General features: G+C 35.3%; 1 protein-coding gene across 1 annotated transcript in view; it reads right to left on the reverse strand.

Annotated features, from left to right (window-relative positions):
- The window catches only part of LOC127880864 (guanine nucleotide-binding protein G(i) subunit alpha), a 75,188-nt gene extending 53,784 nt beyond the window's left edge, over window positions 1-21,404 (reverse strand). The window contains exons 1-3 of the mRNA XM_052428321.1: window positions 21,037-21,404; window positions 7,386-7,428; window positions 1,333-1,474 (exon numbers count right to left, since the gene is read on the reverse strand). Of these exons, the coding sequence (XP_052284281.1) occupies window positions 1,333-1,474; window positions 7,386-7,428; window positions 21,037-21,154 (303 nt within the window). The 5' untranslated portion in view covers window positions 21,155-21,404. The remainder of the gene's footprint in view (window positions 1-1,332; window positions 1,475-7,385; window positions 7,429-21,036) is intronic.
- Window positions 21,405-21,785: the final 381 nt, after the last annotated feature.

Genomic DNA, 21,785 nt, shown 5'->3' on the forward strand with positions numbered 1-21,785 from the left:
AAGTATTGTCTCTTTTTTACTGGACTTCTTTGATATCCTTTGTCTGAAAATAGTTGCGTAAAACAACACAGCATGTACATGTTAGAATCCTATATACAATTTCAAACGCTTAGGCCAAAAAAAAGAGGCCCGTTTCTGGTCTCCTTAGAAAACAAGAAACCGTCAGAGACGGGTGATGCTCCCCAAAGTTGTTTTTTTGTCACAATATTGCACTATATATTCAGATAAAAGGAAACGTCTTGAGGGCACAGTAGTTGGGTGGACAATAATTTTTTTATAGAAAATTTCAAAGGGCCATAACTCTGTGAAAAATCATCCGACCAGAATCCGCTGATAATATGCATATCTCCTCTTGGTAGTGAAGCTTCCCATAAAGTTTCATTGAATTCCGGTCATTAGTTGCTGAGAAATAGCACAGACAAAAATTGTGCACAGCCGGACAGACAGACAGACGCACACACAGAAAGATGAAGCGGCGACAAAATGCCCCCCCCCCCCAAAATAAATTTTGGGGGAGCATAAACAAGAGGGCCTGAAAGGGCCCAAAGTTGCTCACCTGAGATAACAAGATATTATTGGGACAAAACTTCTGACCAAGTTACACGAAGATCGGAAAATAAAAGTGGCCTCTAGAGTGTTCACAAGGTTTTACTATAGGTTTTCAAGCAAAGGTTACCATTTTCATCAAAGATATCAGTAGGACAAATCTTCTGGCCAAGTTTCATGACGATCGGAAAATAAATGTGGCCTCTAAGAGTGTTAACAAGGTTTTACTATAGCCATATAAGGAAAAATGTCACGCCCCCTTGGCAGCCATGTTTTTTAACCAACCGGCATCATTTTCGAACTCGTCCAAGATATTATTGGGATGAATCTTCTGACCAAATTTCATGAAGATTGGACAATAAATGTGGCCTCTAGAGAGTGAACAAGGCAAATGTTGACGTCGCACAACGGACAACGCACGACGGACAAAAGGCGATCACAATGTGATAGCTCACCATGAGCTAAAAACAGGGTTGGTAGGAAGGGATTTTTTTTTTGGGGGGGGGGGGGGGGGAGGGGGGTTACTAGAATGGTAGGCTACTAAAGCTTATAATAAGAAATACATGTTTATATATATATATGCTTTGTCTGCTTATATTATTACATCTTATATGAACGAAAATGAACAAATTTTTTTATAAATATATATTTATTTTCTTTGCTTTTTTGGCAACCCCAATAAAAAGTTGAGGGTTGGCGCCAATTCTGGAGACACGGTTGGGCGACCGGAAACGGACCTATTTTTTATTTTGGCCTTGGCGCTAGCTAGGGAATAAACAGACATACCGCCCGATCTGGATGACCGAAGTCTATTTTCAGCTGCCCCATGGCCCGTATGATGGCTATCATGGACTGTATCGTGTTGCTGTAGACGACCGGTCTGTACTGCAAGCATTCTTCTTGTGTGTATCCCTTCTCATGAATAATCCTGGAAAATTGCGGGAAAACCATTAACAAATATGCAGGCAATTCAGGGCTTTTTTCTTCCCTTGTAACCCGCCTCAGAGAATCCATACTGAAACAAACTGTTATTCCCTAAAAAAAAGTATCCCCACGTTTTATCCTATTCCTGCTATGAAAGTTTTCACCAAAATACCAAAACTAATGCAATGAGAATCCCCAAAAGTAGAAAACAACAACAAACTGAATGTAATACAAAAAAAATACAAGAGGGTAAGCCTGGAAAGCAACTAAAAACACAATCTTACTGTACAGCCCTTTTCTTGTATTTTGAACAGAAAACTATTATGAATTGTGAAATAATGGCATGTAACAGTGTGAAAATAAGCTTTATTGTCTCTTATTTTATGTAATTTTAGAAGCCACTTAGAAGAACAATGCGATTTGAGTAATTTATTCATCTATTTTATGCCTGGTAGTTCTTAAGAGCATTTCAATTTTATGAAAAACATGCATTAGTTTATGAAAACACAATTTGAACAAACAAAAAACAAGACCACAATGTAACACAACTGAGATTTCATCTGAGAATTTTTCATCATTGTATTCATGGGAAGCATTTAAGGCAAGTGTGATTGCATTGACGCTACCAGCAGAGCTGTTAGCACAGATACTGTAGTTAATTATCTACAGAATCTACGATCAATACTCCAATACATATCACGTTATATGTCCTCAAATTTCTGAAACTTTGGTGCATTCTGCAGTACATCCAAGACATAAGACACAGTCAAACTAGAATGGTGATAATGAAAACAACATACATATTGAAATGGTGGTAATGAAAACAACATACATATTGAAATGTTGATGATGAAAACAACATACATATTGAAATATTGTCAACAGTCCTACACTGCACAGCTCATCTTTGAATTAAATTATCTGTCCATATACAAGATTCTCAGCTCATCTCTGAAATCAACTGTCCATTATCACAAGGACCGATTTTTACTCTCTTAATTTTGTTAAGATTTGTGATTCATTTAAATCCTAAGAAACAAACATCAAGATTATACAATTCCAGTTTTAACACTTGCATTCAGCAATTTATTATCACAAGGACCAATTTTTACTCTCTTAATTTTGTTAAGATTTGTGATTCATTTAAATCCTAAGAAACAAACATCAAGATTATACATTTCCAGTTTTAACACTTGCATTCAGCAATTTACTTTAAATATATGCTTGTTCACAGTTTGTAGGATTTATATTTGTTATGCTTGTTCACAGTTAATAAGATTTTTAGTAATAATCATTCTGCTGTTTTAATCCTTGCCATATTTGTTTGATCATGCCTTTCTAAGTCTAATACGATTGTTATTCACAGATTAAAATTAGTTAGTACATGACTGTCAAGATTGGAAATTGTATATAAGAATTGAAATGTAAACATTTGGGGATAGAAACTGGCGGAACTCCGCAAAAGAACCTTGTAAAGTTATTTGTACATGTTGTTATTAAATATATTGTTACAACTTTATTCTGTGTTTGAGCTAATTCCCTTAAAGAAGATTTATTCACAAGGACCAGGAATTTCCTTTGTGAAACCATATACAAGATTCCTACACTGCGCAGCTCAACTCTGAAATCAACTGTCCATATACAACAGTCCTTATATACACTGCGCAGCTCATCTCTGAAATCAACTGTCCATATACAAGATTCTCACAGTCCTACACTGCGCAGCTCATCTCTGAAATCAACTGTCCATATACAAGACAACAGTCCTACACTGCGCAGCTCATCTCTGAAATCAACTGTCCATATACAAGACAACAGTCTTACACTGCGCAGCTCATCTCTGAAATCAACTGTCCATATACAAGACAACAGTCCTACACTGCACAGCTTATCTCTGAAATAAACTGTCCATATACAACAGTCCTATACTGCGCAGCTCATCTCTGAAATCAACTGTCTATCTAAACTGTCCATATACAAGATTCTCAATGTGAACAATTCAACATCCAGAAAAATGAATAATGTGTAATTTTAAAAATTTACTATACTCTTGATCACTTTATTCATTAATACACTTAGAATGTCTGACCAAGAAATCGCCAATACAAAACAGTTAAATATGAATTCAATACAATTTATATTTTACTCAAATTCTGAAAAATCCTTATTTTCATTATCACAATTGTGTTCAATTGTCAGCAATTTTTTCTCTATTAAATAAAGTACTCGTAAAAGGCACTTTCCCAATTTAGTAAAAACTACAAAATACCCCTTGCTGTTTGAAAAATTCCCCAAAATTCATCAATTTGGTCCCAAAAGTGCAAGGTGAGCAAATAAAATAAGCACCAAATCTGAACATTTCAAGCAAAATCACATGGAAATTAATATTTGTATTGGTTTGTGCACTGTATACCAACAAATTAAGTAGAGTGCCAAACTGTCACAAGATACGCCCATTTGAAGGTTTTGGACAACTTGATAACTTTACAATGACCCATATTTGAACTTGACCTAGACACAACTTCTGACCAAATTTGGTGAAGATCAGATGAAAACTACTTCGATTAGAGAGCGGACACCATGCTAAATGCTTGAAATGCACTAAGTGACCCTGTGACCTAGTTTTTGACCCTGCATGACCCATATTCGAACTTGACCTAGATATTGTCTAGATACAACTTCTGACCAAGTATGGTGATTATCGGATGAAAACTACTTCAATTAGAGAGCGGACACCATGCTAAATGCTTGAAATGCACTAGGTGACCCTGTGACCTAGTTTTTGACCCTGCATGACCCATAGTCGAACTTGACCTAGATATTGTCTAGATACAACTTCTGACCAAGTATGGTGATTATCGGATGAAAACTACTTCTAGTACAGAGCGGACACCATGCTAAATGCTTGAAATGCACTTAGTGACCATGTGACCTAGTTTTTGACCCAGCATGACCCATATTCAAACTTGAGCTAGATCTTGTCCAGATACAACTTCTGACCAAGTTTGGTGAAGATTGGATAAAAACTACTTCAATTAGAGAGCGGAAACCATGCTCAATGCTTGAAATGCACTAAGTGACCCTGTGACCTAGTGTTTGACCTGACATAACCCATATTCGAAATTGACCTTGATATTGTCTAGATAAAACTTCTGACCAAGTTTGGTGAAGATGGGATGAAAACTATTTGAATTAGAGAGCGGAGACTGTGGACGCCGCCTACCCGCCCACCCGCAGCCAAGGTGAAACTATAATACTTCCCTTTCTTTAAAACGGGCGTATAAAAAGACCCAAAATTCCCAATCGGAAGATTTAACGACGAGAATTTTCCAAATTATTGTGTTTTCTTTTTTCCAAATCGGTACATTATGGGTACTCGTGAAAAAACAACCAGAGTTTTTTCTGCCTATTTTGGGAAAAGGAGTCTGACCAAATTGGGAATTGGGTCTGACAAATTTGTCCATTTTGGGAATTTTTGCTTCGATGAAACGGCTCATTTAGGGAAAACATTTCGAATCTATCATGCTTAAATAAGTCAGATGTTTAACAAAAAAAAAAGTTTTTATTTGTTATTTTGTCTTCTTCATATAAACACATGCATTATTTAGCATGTTCAACATTTATTTAAGTACTACAGTTTTGTTTCTCAGTTACAGTTACACTCTGAGATAAAAACTGTACAGTCAAAAACTTATAGCAGATATTTTTTACCAAAACAAACACTGGTTAGTCACACAAGTTACAGCATAATTTTTCTCTGCTTTCTGTTTTTGAAAGCATCACACAGCTCCTCCAATGTTTTATCATTCAGGACTAGACCTTCAATGCAGGTAAGCATCAGATGAAATAAAATCCCTACCTACCGATCCACCCAAATTTACCTGGGTCGGGTTATGCCAAACAAACAATTTTTTAAGGATGGCCCAAACATGTTTGTCATTTAATACCATGGCATTAAAATCAATGTTCAAAATTTGACCAACTTATTTTGCGTAGATTTTGAGACATGATGTCACTACAATTAAATCACAAAAACCGTGACTGTTGGGACAAAAATCAGAAGTTACGTATGAAGTATCAGTTATTAGTGTAATGAAAGAGAATTCTTGCTCTTTTATACATTGACAAAATATACTGTTCTACTTGGCAGGAAACAGTGATTTTTTTTGCTTTAATTTGTTACAGCCTGTGCCTTTTGAATTGGGAAAATTAGCGCGATAAACCGTGAAATTGGGAAAAATAGCGCGATAAACCATGACATTGGGAAAAATTAAGCATTATTAATAGGATTATAAGTAACAGAAGTGATATTGTTTTTAGGTGCATGTTCAGGGAGTTTTCTAGAAAAGGAGTCTGGTAAAATTGGGATTTTTTTTAATCAATAAAAGTGGCAAGTTTGGGAATGATTTATGGACAAAAATGAATAAATTCAAGTTATATATTTTGTAAGTTGTTTAAAAAATAAAGTTGAGACCTAGATTTATGAAATCATGATTAAGTTATATGAGACTTCGTTCTAAAAAAAAAAAATTTTTTTTTTTTTTTGAAGTTGGGCTTTTTTTGGGAAATTTTGGTCAGATTTTTGGGAAAAAACGTGTATTTTTGCAATTGGGAAGCAGCCGAATATCGGCTGTAAATTTGAGCAAAAAAAATCACTGGGAAAGGACAGTAATCTTGTTTTTTAGTTTTTGAAATATAAGTATAAAAACGCAATATTATGTTGCACTTCCTACTTAATTTATTGCCATTTTATAATTCAGTATTTAATCAAATGTACCTATTAAATCCATATTTTTAATTATTTTATGCAAGATGAAAACCAAAGCAGTAAGAAAAATAATTTCTGAAATTTTCAACACAGAAAGATTAAAACCTATTGAAACGAAAATATAATCAGTAATATGATTGTAAAAAGAAACTTTTCTTAAACATGCCTTCAAAGCCTGGCTTCACTGAAAAAAAGCTTATTTTGCTTTAGGCCTTAGCGTCTAGGGGAAAATGGATTTTTTTCTTTCTTTAAATATTGTGAGTGCCAAAAGTCCAATGGGTGTACATCTTACAATGGTTTTTTCCCACTTTTTGGGAAGATAGCCCATGGCTTTGAAATTGGGTATTTCATCGGCTTTTTCATGAAATTGGGGAAAATAAATTCATTAGCCTTTTTTCCACATGAAAAGTCCACTGATTAGGGAAATACTAAATTTGACATAACTCTTTATAATCATTCAAATTAAAAGAACAAAATCATAAAATACTTTGTTAGATGTAATTGAATTTAAAATTGATATAAAATACGCATTAGACACTTCTTTCTAAAAAAGAATTTATTTTTTTTGGAAATTGGGAATTTTTTTCCACATTTTGGGAAAAAAGTATACTTTTTGGGATTGGGAACATAGCCGAATTTCGGCTATAAAATCGGGCCAAAAAAAAGCTGTCTTACTATGATCTGTGTTTCCAATGAGCACATTTCACTATGATCAGTGTTTTCAATGAGAAAATCTCATTTGTTTTTTTCCACCATTTTGAGAATAGGGCCTGGGTCTTTTGGATTGGGAAAAAAAAGTATTTACTAAAATTGGGAAAAGGTGTTGTTTTTTACTAACTTATTCTTTCAAATAGAAACTACAAGTGTTTTCAATATTATATTAACTAATGTTCAACTAATAGAGCTGGATGAACTTAATTGTAAAATATTAAAAAAATATTTTTAAAAACCTAAACCTCTATAATGGCAGCTGTACAATCAGGCTAAACTGATCTTAGCCCAGAAGTTTTCTACTGATTGAACTATTTACAAACTTTACATATGCTTCCCTTATTACAAAAGCGCTGATATTTCCCCAATAATAAAGTCAAAGTGACACATCCCAAAGCCTCTGAAAATGCAATACTAAAAAAGTAGATCAACTTACTTCATCTGCTTGACAATTGTACTCTTGCCTGATTCACCAGCCCCTGAAATCAGATAATGAGAAAATGAAATACATGTAACCATCCAATGGTCAGACGTGTTTCTACACGTATACTGCTAGTCTGACCGGAAATGTAATAATGTAAACTGAAGTGAAAAACTATCAAAAATTTCCACTTCGTACCGTCTTGGATCTTTAAAAAAAACACATCTGGAAACAAAAGGGCCTAAAATGTCCAACGTCGCTCACCTGAGATACAAAGGCACTGACCTGCTCATTGCAGCCCCAAGATATTTGAACAAATGTTCTGACCAAGTTTCATGCAGAGTGAACTGTAAATGTAACTTTTAGAATGCTAACAAGGTTTTACTCAGTTTCACCATGTCTGTTATTACACATTTTTGGGACCCTACATGTAAAAGCTTTCAGCAATCTTACAACATTATTCAATATGTTAAAATTTAAGTGTTATAAAATGTTAAGTTCCTGCAACAGTGTTTTTTCACCTTTTTGAAAATGGGGCCAAGACCCTTAGTATTGGGAAAAATGGTGTAGTTTTGACTGAAATTGTGATATTGGGCTGTGTGGATTTCCAAGCTTAGAAATTCTATAAAATTGAAAATTTTAAGTGTTTCTTACATTATAATTGATGTATGGAGATGAACTGAATATTGGTATTTAAGTTTTTTCCAAATATGAAATCGGGAAGTTCAGGCAATATTTAGAGAAAAACATAATACGTTTTGACAATGTCGGCCCCTTATTTGACCAAAAAAAAATCTTTGAACAATCAATAACTGTTATGCTCAGTCTAAATCAAATGAATAAGTTAATGCAACCTGTGAGAATAATGTAAACATAGACTCTTGAGCAACAACTTGTTAAGCCAGCAGGCACTCCGATTTTTTTAAAAAGAACAATTAACTTCACCAGTGATTTTTTTCATTCTTTGGACGGGTCCGGTAAACGGACCTGTTCCCAATGATCTACGGACACGTTCCCAAACTGAACTGGACCCGTCCCAATTGGACAAACAAGAGATGTGTTCGTCAGTAACACAATGCCCCCTACTGCACCGCTTTGAAATAAAATTTCTATTTATCATTTGGCAATTTGGCAGGTATAGAAATCATCTCCCTTTAAAGCTTACTACTTCCCTTGGATTTTGTCCAATCCAACCGGGGGGGGGGGGGGGGGGGTCTGTAGACAGTCAAAAATGACCAAGCCAGACATCACTGACAACCAAGGCTTGTGGTTTATCAAAGAGATCATATCATAGCCAGAGTTCATCATGTATCTATGGACATAAGTCCACAGGTATGTAATAAACCCTACCACTCACATTAGTACAGGAAAGAAATGATAATTATATCATTAAAAAAACCTTTGACAAATCAACAATTTAAGTTGTAAATAATCAAAATAAAAAAATCTGTACAGTAACTGTAAAAAGAACTTAAATTCTTGGTAAGGAAATATATTATCTGAGATTTTTATCATTTATAATTATATAAATTACTTCCCTTGAAAATAATTGTCTCTAACATACTCTATTTTTAGTAGCAAATAATTAAAAGCCACTACCGTGACTGTAGATTCACCACTCAAAATGTGCAGCTCCATGAGATACACATGCATGCCAAATATCAAGTTGCTATGTTCAATATTGAATAATTATCTCCCTTTAAAGCTTATTACTTCCCTTGGATTTTGTATTTTTGACCTTAGACCTTGATGGATGACCTTGACCTTTTACCACAATGTGTTTGTCAGAAAAACAATGCCGCCTACTGCGCCGCTTTGATTTATTTAACAAAAATATATAATTTGGCAGGTCAGATAATTTTGTAGAGCTGCAACGATTCGATCCGATTCATCGAAAATCGATTCGAAATGCTTCGATTCGATTACGATACCAAACCTACCAAATTCGATTTGATTCTTTAACATATATACATATATATGCATAGATACTTAAAGCACGCTGTATTCTGACTATTGATACGGGAAGGTGAAGGTTTTATCTTTACCTGTAATTACGACGCACGCGACTGGTTGCTTATTACTTTAGTCATCCAATCAATAAGCGCGTTACGGTCTACAGCGATTTTCCTCCTTCTTTATAAAGTACCGGTAAACGGTACTTTCCCAATCGAACGAAAATTCCCAAATTCCCAAAACGGTACTTTCCCAATCAAGCGAAAATTCCCAAATTCCCAATCGGCATCTGGAAAAATCCCAATCAGCGTCCGAATTTTTTCTCAAAACGATAGAAAGTTTCGTAAAAAACCAACTTTCGGCGAGCGAACAAAGAAAATCGTATAGTTGTGTGTAACCACGCGCTCGATTAATTTCGGGTTTTATTATTCAGCGCATTCAATCAATAGAGTTGTTACTGTTTCCGGTTCTTTTGCCAGGCAGCCAGCGTACTGTTTTACGTCGGTTTGTAACCTTATCGCAGTTTGAAATGAGTCATAATAGCAAATATTATGCCAAAAAACCAATCGGAACCATCTATCACAGGACACATTGACAGCAATAATGATGCTGTGCAGGGAGGGATGCAAGCAACTGAGTGATGATCAAACATCAAAGATTGTTGAAATTTTCACAAAAATGAAAGAGAGAGACATTGCTTTAAAAGAGATTAAAACAACTAGTAATTGATTTGGTGTGTTCTTTATAATATTTTGTTATTTATATAAACTTTATAACTTAATGGTCATTAAGGCATGCCTGCAAATGATTATTTAAATGGGTATGTTCAATTAAGTATGAACTGTATGATGTATTCAATAAGACCCAAACTTCACGACGCGATTTTCCCAATTTCAGGATTTCACGACTCGATTTTTCCCAATTTTGAGGTTTTCACGACTCAATTTTTCCCAATCGGACCGGTACGGGTACTTTTCCCAATTGGACAAGGAAAATCGCTGGTCTACTTTCGGAAAAAAACTCAAAATGGCTGAACAAGTTGTTGCCGACAAATTGAAATTATCGGATGCGCCTAGGAAGCTAAAATCTAAAGTGTGGCAGTATTTTGGGTTTCGGGATGGTAGCCTTACGGATTAAGCAAAGTGCAAACTGCTTCACGGATGTGGCGTACGCTCAGTCTGGATCAACCACTAATCTAATGCAATATGTCAAACGCAAACATAAAGTTGATTTAGCAAGACTAATAGGTCGCACAAGTGAAATCAACACAATCTTCTAGTGAGAAGTTTTTATTTTAAAATTCCTAATTTGCAATTCTTTTTTATGTGTTTTATTGAAATCACATTTGAACAGAAATGTTAATTATGAGGAATAAGAGTGAATATATGATAAAACTAGGTTTGAAGATGAATCGAATCGAAAAAATCGGTATCAGAGTGTCTGAAATCAAAATCGAATCGAGCTGTTGGTAAATCGTTGCAGCTTTTAATTATGTCCATTTTAAGCTTATTACTTCCCGTGGATTTGTTTTTTCGACCCCGTGACCTAGTTTTTGACCCGGCATGACCCATATTCGAACTTGACCTAGATACTGTCTAGATACAACTTCTGACCAAGTTTCGTAAAGAGCGGATGAAAACTAGTTGAATTGATATCCCCTGCTAATATGCTTCTGGACACAAAAGTGTTATATTTGACACTCAAAAAAGCATTTTTTCAAGATAATATTATTGTTAACATCCAAATTGGGAGCCTGATATTATTATTAGCGTCCCAATTACTAGCCGTTGACCTACCGTTATTAAAGTTTAGAGTTGTTTCATTAATTTTGGCATGGGACTCATTGGTCTAAAATCTGTGAGTTCAGGGACCCATAGATAGTAAATTCTAGATTATTCCCTGTAATATTATATCATATGCATTTTTTATGGTTTAAATGTATGTTAAATCGGTTTAAACTGCAGATAGGAATACTTCAGGAAGCCATTTAACGATTTGAAAGTTGATACAAATGCACATTTCAGGTTCTATGTTATTTTGATGTCACTTATAATTTAACCCGAGTCATCAGAAACCAGGGCCTTCCATCAAAGGTTCTCGAAAAATTTGTTAACAATCATAATTTTCAAAGAACAAAAATGTATACCTGAATTGGGTCAAACTTGGAAGCATTTGTTGAGCTTTTACTGGAGGAAAACCCACATAATAAGTTCTTATTTCTCTGTAAAATTAGGACTAGGATGATGATTACTGTGAATTCACTTTAAATGAACTGACCACACACTTGATGAATTTTATGGTTGTGCGAAATCAAACATTGAGATTTATGGGTGTTGGTTCTAAGAACTAAAAGCCAGTCATTGACACACTTAAGTGAAGTGGCTGCTTAATACGCTTCCTGTTAATAATCAACTTACCACTGTCCGCATATACTTTGAACTGAAGACTTTCAGAATGTAAATCATGTATTGTTTTCCCATTGAACATTGTTTTCCTTTTTTTACTTAACAGGGTAAAATATAGTAAATAAACAAGAGCACTGCATAGCGGGTGCCAACCCTTGGCTGTGGGTGCAGTTTAGAATAAACGAAAGCTTTGACCTTTGACCTAGTGACCAAAAAATGGGTGTGGCGTTTATAACTCATCAAGGTGCATCTACCTATGAAGTTTCAAAGTTGTAGGTGGAAGCACTTTGATTTAAGAGCCTATGTTAAGGTTTTCAATGCGGACGGCTGACGACGAGCTGGCTATTACAATACCTTGGGTTTTCTCCAAGCTAAAAAGATTTTAGGGGAGGTCGGGGGGGGGGGGGGGGTTACATGTATCACAAGAATAAAAATTGTTATTCATGAAAAACATTCAAATTCAAAAAGAAACAAATCGATGCCACAGGTCACACAACTTCCTGTGAATAATAAAAGTTCCAACAAAACACTGACAACTCTAACATCTTCACTGTACAATATCATGCTTTCAATAGTAACACTGACAACCCTAACATCTTCACTGTACAATATCATGCTTACAATAGTAACATACTTCAATACTTTGTCGCTGTGTTTGTTAACCTTTCTTAAAATTGCAAGTACATTCAGAGCTCCAGATAAGCAGCGTTTAATCGTTATTACGATTTGTTTGTAAAGAGAAACGAAAAGAAAATCAAAATCCATCGTATCAAAATGAAATGATATAGACAAATCCGAATTATGATCGGCCGTTTGATCGTATGGAATTTCCGAGTTCTGCGCAGCGAAAGTTAAATGATAACGAGATTTCCGATACCGCATCCGTGAATTAGTTGATTGTAACCAATAATATTCGCATTTCCGCTTTTACTTATCTATTTACAATATTTAACATAGCGGCTGCAAAGCGTGGACGAGTTCAAAAGAAACTTCATTCTGCGACAGCGCCAAGTATACTTAGTTTCATTTCGCGGCGAGAACAAAGTTCGAAGTCTATTGTTGGCAGTCTATTATCTTATATAGTGTCAAAAGCGGTTGATGAGGTGGAATCGAAGATCTCCAAACCCAAACATGCGGTATCACACAAAAACAGATCTCGTCATGGAAAAATGACTTTCCCTGGTTACAGATTGACGGCTCGGATGCCGATATTCATTTGAAATGTTCTTCTTGTATTAAACACAATGTGGCATTTGTCTTGCGAGAGAGGGCTCGTACAACATTCAAGTTTGTTATTATATATTTTTCATTGTTAGAAAAAAAACTAATTGAAAATAATGAATTTTGGGAAAAAACTAATTGCGAAAAATATCTTGTAGTGAAAACTAATTGACCCAAAACTTGATCTGAAGCTCTGTACATATATGCCACATGTTATAAATGAGATAATGTATGCAATAACAAACACCCATAATTGGGAACTTGACGGTAACATCGTAACATGCATTTCATGTCACTCAGTGTCGGTGACAGACAAAAACAAAATGTCATATGTTGATCATATCAGCTTTCTGTAAAGGCCCTTAAACACTTAACAACTGCGGAAGTACTTATAATACAGTCAAAGACTAATGCAACTTTCATTACACACTACCCCCAGCTCTCATCAGTGACAAACACAAAATGTGAAGTTTAAAAAAAAAAGATATCTGTAACAAAGTCGAACCAAATATAATAGGGAATATCATGTATCCCTATGCATTGAATTGCTTAGGATCAAGGTCAGTCATTAAAAACTTACTTGGCATAAGTTTCGGATGAGGAGTTGGGTGTTTCTCAGGGTCTCAAATGAGAGAACTCAACATGATTGGATGGTTATCAGTGGGTTTTTTCATTTAAAATTTTATCACGAAATTTCCCAAGCCAAAGGGACCTAGCCCCATTTCCAAAATGGTGTAAATGAGATAAATGTAAAATCTAAAAGAAAATGTTGATTGGGAGGAGGGTTAGGCGGTTAATCCAAAAACGAATTTGATCATTACCCAACATAAAATGGGCACAATTTGTACTTACATAACCAGTGTTTTGCCTTTGGATTGGGAAAATTGGGAAAATTCGCGGCGTTTTGACTAAAATTGGGAAATTAGTGTTGTTGTTGTTTTGCTCACAAATGTTTTCAAAACTGAGGATACAAGTGTGTCCAGTATTATATTTACTAAGGTTGATCTTATATGGATGGGAGATGAACAAAATATTGATATAAAAAAATAAAAAAATAGAATTTTTATTTTGGTTCCATTGGGAATTTTTAGCTTGGAAAAAATATATACTGTTTTCCATTGGGAATGGGTCCGGTTACCGGACCCTATCAGGTTTTTTTTTTACTAAGAAAGTGACGCCGTTATTCGGCATCTTCCCCTACCAGAATTTTTCCCCTAAAAATACCATTTCCCCTCCAAAATATAATTTTTCAGCAAAATATAATATTTTACCCTCAAAGAAATGTTTTTTCTTTCTTTTGGGAAGTCGACACTTATCCAATTTGTATCATGTACAACGATCTCGCTCTCTCTCTCTCCCGATGAACACTCAAATCTGGGAATCCAAGTGATTCTAAATATAGCTCTTAAATTACGTCATGGAAACCGGGCAACTAATCGTATTAATCATGTGACTATTTTACTGGATTCTGGTCTTGAGCGAGAAGGGTGTTTCGGCAATTATTTACCGGAAACCAGTCGAATTTTCATCCGGGTTATGTGAAAGCCAAGATATAAACGTTAAAACAGAAAAAAAGTCTCACAATTGGCGTTCATACGCGAACAAAATAAAACGTTCGGACTCGGAAAATATTAATTGCGTTGACGCATTTTTTAAGAATGAATCATCAAAAACCGTTGAAACAAAGCAGGATTGGAAGGTACATGTAATCAACATCGATTAATACCGTCGGATTAATGTGAAAGTGAAAGTAGACAATCGGCAGCTGCCGCACCTTTTCCTTCCAATACTGTAGCAGATCTAGATCGTCTAACCATTCATCATGAAAATGAAATAACAATATTGACATCAATCCCCGGCCCCAGTTGAAAACATTTCCCATTATTAGACCTACCCCTGCAGCTTTATTTAGGACTTTGACTTTAATATCATACTTGTTCATGTGTTTAAGAACAAAAAGGTCAGAGACATGCCTGAAGTCTGTAGGTGAGTTATAGACATTGAAATGAACAGTTTTTTTCCCCAAATATGTCTCTTTCGCGCTCTATTTTCCCCTTTTACCCAGCGTCTTCCCCTTTTTCTAAAAATAACCCCTGCCTATTTTGAATGGAAAAAAAAACACTGATAACCATCCAATCATGTTGAGTTCTCTCATTTGAGACCCTGAGAAACACCCAACTCCTCATCCAAAACTTATGCCAAGTAAGTTTTTAATGACTGACCTTTATCCTAAGCCAGGGCTTTCCTTAGACCTCAAATCTCAAGAGTCAAGGACTCTTGGGACCATATTTTCAAGAGTCAAAATCAAACTTTTTAAGAGTCCTAATAATAACGCAGGAGAGTCAATGATTTTTTGCAATTTAAGCAAATTACTGAGATATAATATATAAAAAGCAACAAATTAAAAGATATGTTAACATTTATTTCTTACATTGTACTGTCACTAAAACACTATGCATTTAAACACAATATCTCAATGATTACTAAATACAAAACATGTATTCTAATACAACATTTACTTCATGTACATTTTGTATACAGCAGAGTAATATGTATATGTTCTAAACAACATCTCAAAGAGTAATATGTCATATCATGTCTTACACAACATCTCAGAGAGCAATATGTCATATGTCCTACAAAACATCTCAAAGATTACATACAAAATATGTATTCTAATACAACATTTACTTCATGTATACAGCAAAACAATATGTCATATGCCCTACAAACTAACAATCATTTGAGCAAATAAATAAATCATTCATGCATTTAAAGAGTGATCTCAAATGGGTGCCCTAGTAAAAAAAGGTAATAAAACAACACTATGACTACACACACACACAAAACTAGCATAAAACCAGCAAACTATCACTTTCTTCTCTTGCACACAGTGATTTTGTTTGCTTTAATTTGTTACAGCCTGTGCCTTTTGAATTGGGAAAATTAGCGCGATTAACCGTGAAATTGGGAAAAATAGCGCAATAAACCATGAAATTGGGAAAAATTAAGCATTATGAATAGGATTATAAGTAACAGAAGTGATATTGTTTTTAAGTGCATGTTCAGGGAGTTTTCTAGAAAAGGAGTCTGGTCAAATTGGGATTTATTTTAATCAATAAAAGTGGCAAGTTTGGGAATGATTTATGGACAAAAATGACTATATGATGTTTAAAAAATAAAGTTGAGACCTAGATTTATGAAATCATAATTAAGTTATATGAGACTTCTTTCTAAAATAAAAAAAAATAAAAAAATAATTTTTTTTTTTATTTTTTTTGGAAGTTGGGCTTTTTTTGGGAAATTTTGGTCAGATTTTTGGGAAAAAACGTGTTTTTTTGCGATTGGGAAGCAGCCGAAAATCGGCTGTAAATTTGAGCAAAAAAAATCACTGGCACATGTCCTGAAACCTGCGCAGCACATTCTGGGATGGAATAACAGACTCTGGGATCCAATAACTTTGTTTGACCGTTTCGCTTGGATATTAAATTAAGAATGAAATACAAAATATTTTTAAAAAAAAACATTTCCGCTGGCTATCAAAAAAAAACATACGGGTGGCACCTTAACGCAATAGCCTATATAAATAGGTAAACTATAAAAGGAAATTATTTCTACTCACCGATAAAGGTGCCTCTGTATTTAAACCCATTAAAAATTCCGACACCCTTTAATTATTTCATGTGCCATCTTCACTGAATACGTGCGACAAACACACCGTTTTCTATGCCTTCTCAAACGGTCAATTATTATGCCTACATGTATTTTGTAATCAATTAGCACATGCGAAAATTGTCACTTTGCCACAAGGTCAGTCATATCGGTTCTATAGTTATTTTTAGCAACTTTGATGCAAAGTGTGTAATTTGACGTTGTAGACAGTACATATGACACAGACAGCATAACTTTCGCGCGCCTTTGAATTGAGCAAACATGAAGTAAAACAGTGATGGGTGCATTCAGCTTTGGAAATACATTCTGACATACCCTGGGCCTGGAAATATCTCATAATATGCTTTACAGTGTACTGTGGATATGGATGTTATTATTTTATATTGAATATTATTAAAACTGACGCGGATGAGTCCATTCTGTTTTTGGGCGTTTATAGTTCTTCTTAAATACTCTGAGCTTTTATGAGTACATACGTACAGCTCAGAGGGTCAATACCTGGAAGTTGGATTACAACTAGATGGGTTTAATACACGTCTTTTCCTCAAACAGCTGATAACAAACGCTATGATAAATAATGGAAAGTTAATACACGCGTCATCGAACCAGCAGTGTTATAATTGGTCAATACTAGATTTCTCAATTAACCAAACTCCGCCTACTGGGTGGACTTGTGCTTCAATGATTGGAAGCGGGCGTTAACGATTAGTGTCTACTAAATGAGATACTCCGCCCTGAGCCAATTATCGCTTAGTTTGATCTCGTTGACGCAAGTCGGTATATTCCCCCGGGTCAAATGTGACGCATGACATAATTTTCTCAAGAGTCAAAAAGGGGTCTTCTGTAATTTTCAAGCGTCAAAACCCGGGAGCTCGGGTCAAAGGAAAGCCCTGCTAAGCCATTCAATACATAGGGATACATGATATTCCCTATTATATTTGGTTCGACTTTGTTATAGAAATCTATTTTTTTTAAACTTCACATTTTGTGTTAGTCACTGATGAGAGCTGTGTGTAGTGTACAAATGTATAATGAAAGTTGCATTAGTCTTTGACTGTATACTCGGACCCCACTGTATCGCGGCATTCATTGTATCGCGCTATTCTTATAACTCTGAATATTTCGCTTCCACTGCCACCTAGCGGTTGTTTACATTAGTAACTCCTTACTTTCGTTTTCTTTTTGACATATTTCCGGCGAAAAGATGTTCCGAGTCGCGGTAAGTTGTTTTATTTATGTATCGGAAATGATTTTCTAATAGATTTCATCATTTTCTTGCAAAGTTTGTCTTTAAAAGTGTTAACTTTCCTAAAAATACTTTTGACAGTTTGCGGTCGTCTGTAAAGTTTGACAGTCACGTCACTTCCGCTGTTGAATAAAAAATCTACGGAAGCGCATAGTTGTCATATATTTAAAAATTATGTGCAAATTTAATTAAGCAATAATTTGCAAATGCAAATTTTAGAATTGATTTTGCTTGCATGACAATATAAGAGAATTTGAACTTATAATTTTGTTCTCTTTTTCAGGAACCTCAACCAAAAAAACAGCGTCTCTTGTATGACAGAGAAAATCTCCAGAGGGCGTATGAGGCCACTTTGGGTGGTGTTTCTGTGTACATCTACAGTAACCATCATAGCAGCTGGTAATGCTGCTGGTCAAAGCGTTCCACCATACTATGTCTTCCCAGGACAACGCTGGAATGATGAATTTTTGAATGGAGCATGTCCAGGGTCAGCAGGGGAGATGTCGAAGTCTGGATGGTCCAATACATAAGTGTTTTGAACTATCTGACGAAACATTTCATTGCCTATGTTCCTACAGACAGCGAACATCCCACACTCATATTGTACGATGGTCACCGCTCACACATTTCATTAACATTGGCTGAATGGGCAAAAGCGAACAATGTCATCCTTTTTGTTCTGCCTCCACACTCAAGGCGTGTAACCCAGCCCCTGGATGTAGGCATTTTCGGGCCCTTCAAAAACATATACTATCAAGAGTGTCAGCACTTCATGAAGTTATATCCTGGCTTGAACATCACCAAATACAATATTGCCCAACTTACAGCAAAGCCCTATCTGAAAGCACTTTCTCCAGAAAATTTAATATCCGCATTCAAGAAGACTGGAATATCACCATACAACAAATTAGCAATTTGTGACTCCCAGATAGCACCATCTACAATCTTTGATAAACCGGATATAACCATGAAATCAACAACACCAAGTGAAGGAACACCAAACCTGATGCAGAATGCTGGTGATGCAAAACAAGCTTCTAATATCCAGCTGTTGATTTCTTTTCCAAAAAGACAATCACTCAGGCAGTCAAGCCCAAGCCTAAAAGATTTGTGCCTCCATTTAAAGTAACAGGCAACATGATGGACGAAAAGAATGTTCAGCAGCTAACAGCTGCAGCCAACAAATCAGCAGTCGCTCGTGATCCTGAAGTAAAAGAAAAGGACACACAAAAGGCACCTATACCAAGTACATCTGGACTCAGCAAACAACAAGTGCCCATTTTGAGTCCTGAGGATGCGAACAGCGATGAGGACATTGAGACTGACTCTGAATCATGTTGCGTTTGCAATAGTTTTGAGCCTGCAGGCATTGACAATTTTCCATACATAACATTGGTTACATGGGGAAAATGTGACTAATTCCCACATTGGACTCATTTGAAATTATGTACAAATGTGAGAGCAGGGTTTTTTTTTAGAAAAAGGGGAAGACGCTGGACGCTGGGTAAAAGGGGAAAATCGAGCGCAAAAGAGACATATTTGGGGAAAAAATAAAAACTGTTCATTTCAATGTCTATAACTCACCTTCAGACTTCAGGTTTTTTTTTAGAAAAAGAGGCATGTCTCTGACCTTTTTGTTCTTAAACACATGAACAAGTATGATATTAAAGTCAAAGTCCTAAATAAAGTTGCAGGGGTAGATCTAATAATGGGAAATGTTTTCAACTGGGGCCGGGGAACGATGTCAATATTGTGATTTCGATTTCATAATGAATGGGTTGACGATCTAGATCTGCTACAGTATTGGAAGGGAAAGGTGCGGCAGCTGCCGTTTGTCTACTTTCACTTTTACAATAATCTGACAGTATTAATCGATGTTGATTACATGTACCTCCGAATCCTGATGATTTCAACAGTTTTTGATGATTCATTCTTAAAAAATGCGTCAACGCAATTAATATTTTCCGAGTCCGAACGTTTTATTTTGTTCTTGTATGAACGCCAATTGTGAGACTTTTTTCTGTTTTAACGTTTATATCTTGGCTTTCACATAACCTGGATGAAAATTCGACTGGTTTCCAGTAATTAATTGACGAAACACCCCTTCGCGCAAGACCGGAATCCAGTAAAATAGTCACATGATTCATACGATTAGTTGCCCGGTTTCCATGACCTAATTTAAGAGCTATATATAGAATCACTGGGATTCCCAGATTTGAGTGTTCGTCGAGAGAGAGAGAGAGCGAGATCGTTGTACATGGTTCAAATTGGATAAGTGTCGACTTCCCAAAAGAAAAAAAACATTTCTTTGAGGGTAAAATATTATATTTTGGTGAAAAATTATATTTTTGGAGGGGAAATGGTATTTTTAGGGGAAAAATTCTGGTAGGGGAAGACGCCGAATATCGGCGTCACTTTCTTAGTAAAAAAAAACCCTGGAGAGTAAAACGAAGGGACACTGAATTTCTGTGTCCACATTGTGAATAAACATGTTTACAGTCTTATGATTGAAAACACAGATTAATTCTCTGTGTAAAAGTTAAAACTGATTAAAAATCTTATTTTTGATAAAATTGTGATTTACACCGTTTATAATGATAACAAAATATGTTATGTACCCTATTAAATTTTTTATGGCAATTGTTGCCCACCATACTTGAAAAATTTTCCTTTTGTAAAATTAGCGCAATATAATGGAGTGACCTAGATTTCACGGACGATTTGACAGGTTATGACCTTTCTGCCTTTACGTCTCTAATTCTCACACCAAAGTAAAATAAATGCGCTTGTTTTGTGAAATAATGATTTTTTTAGGGATTGGATATAAACTTTAGGTAATATATCGGCCTTTTTGCAAGCAAGTTATTGATTTTCGACAAGTACCGCAATACAGTGGGGTCCCATGATATTATAAGTTCTTCCGGCAGTTGTTAAGTGTTTAAGGGCCTTTACAGAAAGCCGATATGAACAACATATAACATTTTTTTTTGTCTGTCACCAACACTGAGTGACATGAAATGCATGTTACAATGTAACCTTCAAGTTCCCAATTACATGTATGGGCGTTTGTTATTGCATACATGTAGCCGTTGATAATTGAAACACCAAATCAAATGCAATTGCTGAAATTCCTAAAAGATGACAATTGTTATGATACCTAAATACACACCTAAAAGAAGTAATTTCACTTCTCTTGATGCTTTTTCGCCATCGATGCGGAGCGTTTTGTCAATCTGTTTCGATCTTTCTTGTGCCAACTTATCATCGGAACTAAGCGAGCAGCCCATCGTTTCTCAAGCGTCCAGTAACAATGCTGGTCTAAATTCGTGTGACAATTCAAAATATTAAACAAAACAAACCACACACAGTTTTCTTTTCACCACCAAACCTTCAAATGGCCTTAAATGAATTATATATCCAAATTTTAGCACATGTTAATCCGTAAATTAAAATAACCAGTTAAAATTAATAAAAACAACTTCACACTGCCGTTCCTGATTGATGTTTTGAATATTCCGAGAACCCGGATGAAAGCACTTGCGTTGGGCGTCACACAATGCACTCTATGGTAAAATGTACTGCGTAATTTTACACAAACCGTTCAACGTCGAACAGGGCTTTTGTCGATGTATTAATCTTTATTAAACTTTTAACGAGAAATATATTTAAATAGTATATGTAGAATTGTACAGGTGAAATATATTCTGCTTAATCATTCTGATAAAGGATTGCGGATGTTATGTTTTTGTTTGCGTGTTAGTTAGCTGTATCACACTGGTTTTGCGGAAGTTTTGGTGGCTAATTTCTCATTATAAGATACTTTTGAGAATGTAACAAAAAGAAATATTATTTGCAGATTACATAAAAGCATAATGTTACCGATAAAACGATAATCATCCATACAAATGTTTTATATTT

This window comes from Dreissena polymorpha, chromosome 5 (assembly GCF_020536995.1).
Source record: "Dreissena polymorpha isolate Duluth1 chromosome 5, UMN_Dpol_1.0, whole genome shotgun sequence".
NCBI classification, from domain to species: Eukaryota; Metazoa; Mollusca; class Bivalvia; order Myida; family Dreissenidae; genus Dreissena; species Dreissena polymorpha.